The sequence below is a fragment of the Ciona intestinalis genome, unplaced genomic scaffold, assembly GCF_000224145.3.
Source record: "Ciona intestinalis unplaced genomic scaffold, KH HT000262.1, whole genome shotgun sequence".
Taxonomy (NCBI): domain Eukaryota; kingdom Metazoa; phylum Chordata; class Ascidiacea; order Phlebobranchia; family Cionidae; genus Ciona; species Ciona intestinalis.
In genome coordinates, this window is record NW_004190583.1 from 242,827 (window position 1) to 253,686 (window position 10,860).

At 36.7% G+C, this 10,860-nt stretch overlaps 3 protein-coding genes across 4 annotated transcripts in view; 2 read left to right on the forward strand and 1 right to left on the reverse strand.

Moving 5' to 3' along the window:
- The window catches only part of LOC100178782 (ADP-ribosylation factor-like protein 13B), a 5,216-nt gene extending 2,708 nt beyond the window's left edge, over positions 1 to 2,508 (forward strand). The window contains exons 6-8 of the mRNA XM_002129321.4: positions 794 to 1,179; positions 1,426 to 1,590; positions 2,038 to 2,508. Coding sequence (XP_002129357.1) covers positions 794 to 1,179; positions 1,426 to 1,590; positions 2,038 to 2,102 — 616 coding nt within the window. The 3' untranslated portion in view covers positions 2,103 to 2,508. The remainder of the gene's footprint in view (positions 1 to 793; positions 1,180 to 1,425; positions 1,591 to 2,037) is intronic.
- Positions 2,010 to 4,801, reverse strand: LOC100176470 (ribosome production factor 2 homolog). Its single transcript, XM_002129380.4, has 8 exons — positions 4,647 to 4,801; positions 4,432 to 4,564; positions 4,021 to 4,180; positions 3,574 to 3,650; positions 3,238 to 3,379; positions 2,919 to 2,979; positions 2,562 to 2,706; positions 2,010 to 2,324 (listed from the first exon to the last, which is right to left on the reverse strand). Exons 1-8 carry the CDS (start codon positions 4,661 to 4,663, stop codon positions 2,157 to 2,159), a joined length of 903 nt encoding a protein of 300 aa, XP_002129416.1. The 5' UTR covers positions 4,664 to 4,801; the 3' UTR covers positions 2,010 to 2,156.
- Positions 4,802 to 6,338: 1,537 nt separating this feature from the next.
- Positions 6,339 to 10,603, forward strand: LOC108950562 (vasorin-like). Of its 2 annotated transcripts, XM_026839428.1 has the most exons (5): positions 6,339 to 6,960; positions 7,032 to 8,027; positions 8,376 to 8,610; positions 9,618 to 9,773; positions 10,318 to 10,603. In XM_026839428.1, exons 1-4 carry the CDS (start codon positions 6,819 to 6,821, stop codon positions 9,769 to 9,771), a joined length of 1,527 nt encoding a protein of 508 aa, XP_026695229.1. In that variant the 5' UTR covers positions 6,339 to 6,818; the 3' UTR covers positions 9,772 to 9,773; positions 10,318 to 10,603. The 2 variants fall into 2 exon arrangements, with proteins under 2 accessions (XP_026695229.1, XP_026695228.1); XM_026839427.1 differs by lacking the exon at positions 10,318 to 10,603 and having other exon boundaries at positions 9,618 to 10,065.
- The last annotated feature ends 257 nt before the right edge of the window (positions 10,604 to 10,860 follow it).

Consider the following 10,860-nt stretch of genomic DNA (forward strand, 5'->3'; position numbering starts at 1 on the left):
TAGGGTAATGGNCCAATGGCCTAAATCTTAGAATTCAGGCGTTCCACGTTGTGAGACCCCACCAATATAGAATAGTATCAGTATGTGTGCATATACAATGTTGGGGTAATTGGCAACTCTGGCCAAATCATAGTACCCAAAAGCCATGACATGCCATGCTGTGGTGAGGTACCTCACCCATACAGAATAGAATATGCTTGTTACTAAATATTTTGAATAAACAAATGGCAGAAGTTGAAGCTATTTTGATCGCAATGATTGACTTGTCCCCTGCCTTGTATACTAACAGTAGTTATGAAAACACATTCATCAGCACTGTATAAACATTAGTACAGTTGATCATGCTTGGAACACAAGTTCAACATACCAGACCCCAAGTATTTGTTTAATTAAAGCTAGATTACAGCCAAAATACACAGAACTCTAATTATGAAAGCTCAATAAATAAAGAGTCTAAAGGTTACTATGTAAGTTTGCAATATATTAAATACCTTTGTCATCTGAATTAACTTATAAAGTATATTAGTATTGGTTTTAGAAATACAACTCAGTGCCTAATGCTCATTATATTACTAAAATATAAACAATTACTTGGACATGTTTACAAGCAAAGTACCTTGTTTTTGATTATTTTGTTGGCGTGTAAACTAGAAAGTATCATTTATGTTCATTGAGATCCTACAACAATGCACACCAAAGGAGCTGGGATTTAGACCAGAGTTGGCCTGTTGTTCTAAAAATGTATTTTTTCTAATCAAACAATGTAATCTAATGAAGTTGTTTCAATCCATAGACAGAAAAGAGAAGCTGAAGAGAAAGAAAAGGAAGAAGGGAAAACAAATGATGAGTCAGCAGCAAATGGTTATGACAATGCAGTTAATAAACCGGACTCGTCGGAAACTGAATTAAAAATGCCGATTCATGAATCCATTGTGACATCATCACATAGCGTGAGGTCGGGACTTGGAGATGAAATTCTCGACGAAGATGATGATGTCAATATCCCGGGAGCCGTGATATCTCATGACGTGATCAAAAGCATCACGAATCATGAGGATTCATGCACGGAGTCGCAACAGAGGAGTAGGACCTCTAGTGGCCGGAATACTCCGCTGGAAAACCATGAATCGGAATCTCAAGATACGACCATTGTTACCGACAACGGTGACGATAATGGAGGTTTGTGATGTCATAATGTGTATGAAATATAAATTTAACTTGTTTTACATTCGCGTGGCGGGTCAATGTTAGTCTTTATAACATTGGGGCTCTTGTGCCTCAAGAGTTATCACAACTTTGTTGGCGAATGTGGGCAGCCCCTTAGTCACTGTTTGTCTGCCCAGAGAAATTTATGAATATTAAGTCTTAGTGTAATTTACTAAGTTTTTTTTCTTCAACTTTGATACAAAGTTATTTCTGTGACAGATCTAAAGTCGAAGAAGAAGAAGAAAAAGACAAAGAAAAGCAACCGAGTGAATCCCATGGACACCCTCCCACCCCTTAGTACAGGGAGCATGGGTCAGTTGAAACCGCTTAAACTCGCACCTTTATCAATGGATGGAAAACCTAACGGCGATGCCGCAACTTTTGGTGAGTCTTTAAATTAAGTAAATGCACGATGCGTATGGTTAAGGTTATTATTATTATACATTAGAGTTTTAGAACCCTTAGTTTGCACCATGTTATGAAAACTTTTAACAACAGTCGTCCTGTGGTCCACCAATAAAAATTTATTTTTGTTTTAATTTCTTTGGCATTACTCATCTACTATTTGTATCTAATTCTCAGTAATTGGTCTGTAAATCAATGCCATGAGCAGAAGCGTGTTTGCGGCCATCAAAACACCTGGGCAAGTGCAGTGTAATCTTCCATCACTTTCCCTCGGCTATTTATTACCCCTTTTTTGTTTTTTTTCCTTTGTTTTTTTTCCTTTGTTTTTGTTGCATTTTATAACAATTTCTTTATTTTTTCCACTTCTCACACCCTAACCCTCGCATAAAATGACAAGCTTTCTAGTTTTATTTTATTTTTTATCAGATTTACAACCGTTGCCGCCACTTAAACGACCGAATGCAGATTCTGAGGAAGACATTGTTGTTTAATCTTCGTCCTGTTGCAATATTCTCTATTACTTGTTACAAGGTTCCATAGAAACATTATATCTTTGGTTTCTTCTTTGGGGATTTCCCACTTGAAGCATCTGGTTTCCGTTTGAGCGCTTTCACTTTTCTGAGCTGAAGATTCTTTAAGTCTTGTGACGTCATGTGGATTCGACCTTTCTTTGCTCCGAAAACATCCGAAGAAATATTCTTCACTTTCCTGGGCTGTAAATTTGAGGAAAATATTTAGAAATCTTTTTAAACTTTCATATTTCGCTAACGGTACAGTTTGATATTTTTTTAATTTTTGGTGTTAGCTGCATTATTTTCTTACAAATTATGCACATTTTCATTCATATTCTTTTTCTAATTTATAGACTTTTATATTAAATGTAAGATTGTTAGTTTACCTTCATTTCATTATATCAGCCATGCAGATAAAGACAGAGTTAACATATTTACCTTAGCAGCTCGAGGTTGCTTGCAAGCTTTCTTAAACAAATCATCAGATGCAAAGTGTGTTCTGCGTATAGTTAGATCAAGATTTGGTCCCATGTTCTCAATTTCAACTCTTGGCGTTCGTGAGCCCGACTTTTTTAAAAGAACTCTGAAAAATATCAGAAATAAGATTCAATATACAGATACAAGATTAAAAGCATTGTAGTACAGTAGTTTGATTCAGACGCCACAGAGTACAGGGGTTGGAGACTGCTAGCTATTATTATGTGCGTTTGTGTTCTTGAACAAGACAACTTATAGCATATGGCAGATGAAACGTCTTTTAGAAGATTTCACACTTATAAGAGCATGTTCACTTACCGATAGCTACGAAGAAATATTTTTCCATCTTCTGCTGTGAATTGCATAACATGTTCAAGACCTAAAGAAAACAATTGTAGTTTTTTACTAAGTGACCGTACAGCTGTGATATGCAAGAATTTTCAAGTAATATTCATTTGAACAAGGCTGTTGGATTTTGTAAATGTGGGCAGGCATAGAACATGAATTGTGACAGGACAGAATCAAACTGGTTGCATGAACGATATGTCGATATACTAAAACAGCCTGCGTATTGGACGGGCCCAAATCCTAACAAGAACCTCACCCATATAGAATATGACACAGTTATAATCATTACCTGATAAACGAATGTTTTCCACCACTGGGCCGCGGAAAAAATCAATTAAAATATTTTTAACTTTTCTTAATTCATCATCAGATTCGAACAGAGATCCACTGAATACCAAACATGGTTTAGTTGCAAGCGGACATTTGCTTGTCTGGAAATAAATGTTATAAATTATATGTTTAGAACTTAAAAAAGGTACTTCAAAACAAAAATAAGAAGGATCTACCCTGTATTGATGCTAACGGGGGTCACTTTCAACACCCTTAGTATTTGTCATTCATAAACTCTTGGATTCTATACTGAAACATGTCTGTCTATGTAAGTATACAGTGATATAGTACTCACCTTCACATCCCTTAAGGACTGAAACACGTCAACCCCAACCTCAATCATATCCAAAGTTTGATTGTCAAAAAATCGACCTGAAACAAAGAAATCAATTAAATTAACCAAAACAGAAAGAAAAATTAAGAAAACTTAATGTAAATAGGTAAAATAAATCATAGGCATTATTTATATTTGTTTCTTAATGTACTGTCAAGTATTGTATATCAAGATTAAACTATACATTGAAAAAGGGATGTCGCAACAAAACAAGTCAGTAAAACACACTTGTGGTGCCGGACGTGTAAAGTGATGTCACTTTACTACATATTAATGTTAACACTGCCAATGTGATTTACCTCATTGGCGACTATTCTCATGAAAAAAAGTTGGATTTACACAGGGCCACAACCACCTCTTATTTAGTAGTGGCTGCAGAGGTAAAATATAAAAACAAGTGCTTGTTACCGAGAACTAAATTATTCGGACGTTTCTTCGAATGTGAACCGAACATAAACAACGAACAATCGTTCATTTTCGATAAAAATTCGAGCGTCGTTTGGTCTTCAAATGGCCGTGCTATGTTTCGTTTACGCAACAATAACGCATCAGGTTTTTTCAACATGTACTGCAAAAAGTACGATCAACATTTAGTGCATAGAGATTGGAGCAAAGTAATATTTTATAGCCTGATTTATTTTAATATTGTATGTACATTGTATAATGTTGTTAATACATAAAAGAAATAATGTCTTTGTAAGTTTTAATTCTAAGCAATTGGCTGGGTGGGTCCTACAGGACAGAATAAATATATGAGTTGGCCCATTATCCCTTTATTTAAGTACAATAACAGAATAAATAATAATTTATTGAACATACCATTTCCTTTAAAACATTAGTTACAACGTCGCTTGTGTTTCCACCGCGCACAAACATTGTTTTCTTGTCATTTTCGTGGATTTTTGGAGCTCTTGCTTTTAACACACGTCTGTGTCTTTGGCTTCTCGGTTTTCTAAATAAAACAAACACTTGGAATACGACAGATCAAAAAAAACGCTGATAATTAAAAATCAATTTTACAACATTAAACTTACACAATTTCGTTTTCCATTGCGCCAATGCAGCTCTAAACAACTGCAATTTATTACTACAGCTGATTTAGAGTTAAATTAATTCACAAATCTATAATCTTTTAGAAATCCAACCTGGGATTTCCCAACACGTGATTTCTGGTGACCAGTGAAGCGTTAATTCACGAATTTCCATAGAAATATAACATTCATATTTGTAAAATTTTATTACCACAGTGCAAGTATGTTTTACGACACACCTAAAAATGTTAAAAGAGATTGTTTTGGTTTTAAAATAATATTGTTTTGAATACGTTTGTTGCGAACAAAAGTTCTGTAACACTTTTTTTCTGATTATCATCAATTGAGTTCGAAAAAAGAAAGTTAATAAAAATTCTCGTCTGACGAAGTGTCCCATCTTGGCTCACCCTACTATATTACATGGTTTGCCAAAGATATGGTTTGATACACCCAAAGCTGATATGACCCATTATAAATACGGTCGCCAAACCTACAATGGATAATACACTGGCTATTACGCACTATACAGTCTTAAGTAAGTTCTAGCGTCCCTTCGTTTGTGTTCACACTAGATTGGCTGTGTTTGTTCATGCATTTGGCGCTCGTTGCTTGCCTTTTAAAAATTCGGGCATTCTTATTTTGTGAGTCGCGGTGAGTCGTTTTTCCTCTAATAAACCGCTACATTTTGGCGATCCTGCCAGGACCGAAGTTACGATGGAAAGTGGCAATGGGGACTATTCTCTTGATTTCAATGAGCGGATGGAACAACTAACTGTCGTATGCCGATTTTTTTACTCTAGCGGTTTTTGGACCTTTGGTGCTAGTTTAGGACGTTTATTTTTTGTCAATTTTTGTTAGTATGAACAAAATGTGTTCGTACATACACTAATGACATTGTTTTTTTCAACTGAATGGTGCAAGAACAGGTGGAGGACCCCACCGACCCCACCGACCCAATCGACCCAGCCAGTTATAAGGGGGCATACTAACGGAAAATCCAATATTTGTATCGATGATGTGACCTAAAAGGTAGCTTCTAAAAAAAGTGAGTAACATAACCACGTAACATAAAAAATAGCGAGTAACGCAACATATAACGTAACACAGAGTCCGTATATAAACATATTTATATACGGTTTATATACGGACTCTGACGTATGTTTATATACATATATGTTTATATACGGACTCTGACGTAACATATAGTGGGTAACGTAACATAAAAAATAGAATGAAACTGTGTCCCATCTTCTCCCACCCTACTATATGTGGAACGCTCAGAATGTATTTTGCTTATTGGACATTTACATTACAGATATGGATGTTATTTCTGCATGTAATTTTATCCCCTATTGTGGTTCATATGTATCTTTCGTGGAACATACAGCTGTCAAAGGTGATGGCGATATAGGATTTTTTTCTTTGAGATAAACCACGTTACTTTCTCTCCACGCAGATGGACGACAACAAAGATAATGAAAGCAGATACCAAGACATAATTCTCCCCAGAGCATGCTCGTCTCACTCCACACTGATTATCCGTATCTACAGATACAAAGCGACATAATAAGATACGACCCGCTCCTTATCGATCAAACTACAACCGGATTCAACTCAATTTATATCAACACGGTCATACTTGTCTAAATTTGGAAAACTCGCTCCAGGGCCATAATGCGTATATATCGCAAGCCGCTGTGTATTTGATATTAACCAACCGCTGAAAGTAAACGTTAAACGTTGTGTTCGCTGTAATAAACAAGTGAAGTTTATTTTGGCGTTGTCACCGCCGTACTTGGCGTTTATGCGGCCGCCTACTCCATTAAGAGATGGTGGAGTTTATGAATAATTCTACGTAAATTGGCTTGTCTCAACAAGTGCGCTTGGGTGGGTATTAGGCGCTCAGTTTACGAGACACAGTTGCGTGCTAGTTACTTATGCAGTATCACGCCATGGCAGTATCAGTTTGAGTTGTGATAAACTGACTGCAAGACCGTTGAAAGCGTTAAAGTTCATGAACCACGCTAAGTGCTTAACTACGACAGATTAGATTAGCGGCTTGCTATGTGTTTAAGCAGCTTGGGGATAATCAAGCCGCATATCATGGTAGGGCGTTTGTTTTGAAGGTGACAATGAACAATAGATGGACAGAAGTTTTTGAATTATTTAACTAAGATGCGATTAAATGTTGGAATACGCAATTTATTGAACATTATTGTGGTCGCGTATATTGGAATACTTTGCAGAGGAGCGTCAAGCCAACGTTCAGAAGTGAAGCAGCCAGATACGACAGCGATTACGAAGGAGCAATTCACAGGTAACAATTTTTAAAGGGATTTGCCAATTTCTAATCGCTGGTATAACGGCTATATTTGTTACGTGTTTCAGGGCTTTCTGGATCTCTAAACACGCTTATGAGCAGCGAAATTAATCTCGCTGGGAACCGGCAGCCATCGAATATTTGTCCTAATCAGTGCCTTTGCTTGGTGATGAACGATCAATCTGGTTACAACGTAACTTGCTTAAAAGGAGCGAAAATGTCGTCGCTTGAACTTCCAGGCAACATGGAGTATTTTTCTTACACAGGCGGCAAGTTTCCACAGCGTATTGTTCGAGCGAAAGACTTTACTTTGTTCACAAACTTAACTTATTTGGACCTGAGTAACAACGGTATACGACGAATAGAAACCGGGGCTTTTAAGTGGCTTAAGAATCTGAGAACTCTCGTTTTGGACGACAACTATTTAGCCGACTCTGATTCGTCGTTTCTTCGCCATATTTCTACAACATTGCGTTATCTCAGTCTGCGCAACATAATTGCACCAAACCAACCGCGCCAATTCCGATGGTCGTTTCTATCAGGAACAAGCAAAAGTTCAAGCGCTCACCAAACTGTTAGGTTTACGAATCTTCGAATTCTACGGTTGGACAGGAATGGAATCAACAGTATTAGCTTGGACGTTTTGGAAAACGCAAATATTTTACAAAATTTGGAAGTTTTATCGTTATCGGGAAATTCTTTGGCGAGGCAGTCTCTAAGTGCCATAGTGCGAATTTCATACATTATTAAGAAACGTAGAACGCCGGAAAGTCAAGGATCGACAAACCTAACCACATCTGTCAATCAAAACTTACCGAAGGCAGAATTTACAATAGACCTAAGTCGCAACAACATTTCTTTTTTGGACGTATACGATCTAAACGCTCTGACACAAAGTCAGTCAAAACACGGCGTTCCTTTGATCCGACTTCAGCTCGCTGGCAACCCAATCAATTGCATCTGCAGAATAAAAGGCTTCATGGAGTTTCTGTTCAGAGAGAACGGAACAAGTGTGGTTGCGGATTGGAAACATCTCAAGTGTTCGAAACCCCGCGACCTCAGAGGTAAGCAATCTTTTTACAACACTAACACTATACACAATAATGGGTCAATGGGCCAACTCGGATCTTAGTCCCGGGCCCCTGGCGTGTTCCGTATGTAGCACTTAACCCATATCAAACATAATATGAATATAATAGCACATACCATAGTTGGCTTATAGACATTATAGCGACTGTTTTGTAAAGTTTAAAGATACGGTAATATTGCATAGGCTAAAATCCCCATTTTAATAGATTGGATTAACACTTTGCTTATATACTTAAATTACAGGGCAGTGACAGGTTAAATGAGCGGACATATTAAACTTCAGATACCTGTCGCTCAAACTTAATTCATATTGATTTCCACAGGCGCGAAATTGCATTATTTGGAAGAGGTTAAAGTTCACTACTGTCATGGCGATTGGGGGAACAGTAGTTACATTAAACTTGCACCTGCGCAACTTGCGTTTGTGGTCGTGTGCTCCACAACTCTGTGCATTGTAAGTTTGGCCGTTCTCTACCTCAACAGAAGCAAATGTATAAACTACTGGAATATTTTAAAGAACTGCGGGGAGGATGACGAGGATTACCGCAACAAAATAAGGTGGTTTATATTACTATGTGGGTAAGATAGGAGGCCGTTTGGACACAAAATTTGAATAACCTGATGATATTTTAAACAATTAACAACGCTATTTCATAGTCGTGAGTATATGGGTATGTATTTTTTTAAATACTATTAGTTAACAACCAATTGGGACGTGAAAATAGAATGAAACATGTACCATCTTACCCCACCCTACCATATGGTTGTTTAACATGTTGTATATAATGGGTTGGGGTAAGATGGTATATGCTGTCTTTCTCTTTTATGATCCAAGTTGGTAGTAAAACAATGAATATTTACAGAGTTATATAACCGTATTCCCACGACTCTTAAAAAGCGTTAGTAATTATTGAAAACTCGATTGGTAAATACGGATATTATGCGCTAACAGTATCTATCCTACCCCACTGTACTATATAGTGTATTTACATTAGCATAAATGGATCGAGCATCAAAACGCATTTGGCGCCGAGGAAAGAACCGTTTATCATAATTAGCTGATGCGTGAAACGAAAGTAATAAACTCTAAACAGCTTTTACAATTGTTGCTTTGCGGTTAAACACATAAAGTAGCGTAAGTGCCAGTGGGCGTAAAACCAACTGTAGCATTAATCTAGGGATATCGTATTTCCATTAACGCCATAATTTATTCATGAGGGTTTATGTTTCCATGTGACTTGTCTACATTTTACTAAGAAAGTTTTAAAACGTGTGAATCGAACATACATTATAGTGCATTGAGACGTGGGTAACTGTATACACACGTAGGTTGATTAAATTGGGACGTGGTTTTATTCTCTTTTATCCTCCAATTTGGCCAAAGAATATTTACGCAATTTTATAACCGTATCCTCACGATCAAAAGAGCGTTGGTAATTAAAAACACGGTTAGGAAAATATGTGATGTAATGCGCTACTGTATCTATCTTGCTCAATAGTTTTAATACATGTTGGAAAACATTAATTGGAGTTTCCAATTCGTTTTAAAACTCTATGTTTTACAGATGGAGAAACAAACAGTTTACAAACAAATATTCGATCCCGCTCGATCACAAAGGCATCGGACATAGCGGATACTTTTCAGAAGAAATAGCGACTTATCATTCGAATGGAACTATTGTACGTGCTGGGAAACATAAGAGTGATGACAATCTGTAAAGGTGCATTAATGTCGGCGAAAATTTTCGTAACATGTTTCATTCTTGAAGGACATACTTTTGTCTAAAATCTTTTGTCTAGAATAAACTGCACAAAAGGAAATGAGCTTATCTTGGGAAATACGACTTTTTCTATAGTTGGTGATTTATTTAGAAATGAGTATATGTTGCACGTTAGAATGGGGCTATAGAAAATAATTCCCAATATAGTGATGGGGGAAGATGGGACACCTTTCCATTCTATTTTCTCGTCCCATCTGGTATTAAACCAAGAACATTCAAAGAATTGTAAAACCGTATCCTCGCGACTCCTATAAACCGTTGTTAATTATTTAAAACACGATCAGGATATTTAGATATAATGTGCTAAAGGTGTCCCGCCTTCCCCCGCCCTAGTATATAATACGGTCGTTTAAGATGGGTAGCCTGCTGTTAGCACCTAATATCTCATATTTCCTAAACTTGTTTTTAACAATTAACAATGCTCTTTTAGGAAGTGAGGGTGCGTTTATAGAATTGTTAAATATTCTTTTTTTGTTACTACCAGGTGGAACGATAAAAGAGATTGAAAACATGTGTCATCTTACCCCAACCTACTTGCTTATTTAATTAAAACGATTTTTCTTCAAGCGAATTATAATTGAATATCACGAACCATGTTTCTATTTATAGTAATCGATGTTAAAACTGACCCACTCTGGCTAGGATACAACTGTTGAAATTTTAATGTAGTCTCTTGTATAACTAAATTGGATTGGCCGGTGCAATCAATATTATGTAAAAGCGGTTACTCCAGGGAGGGGGGTTATATGATGTACTGAAATGACACCGACGGTTCACCGAACATGTCAATAATTTATCGAAGTTGGCTAAAAAAATAAAAAGTTTTCCTATTTAATACCATTTTTCATTCGTTTATATTTTCGTTAACGGCAGAGAAAATAAAATTCACACCAAGTTTGAGTTGTGTAACCTTAATTCAGAGCAGCATATTCAAATGAAAGCAGTTTGGAATTAGACATAGTTCAGCATTCTGGCTCAGGACTTTATTGTATAAATCAAAAGCCACCTCATAAATTCAAAAATCCGA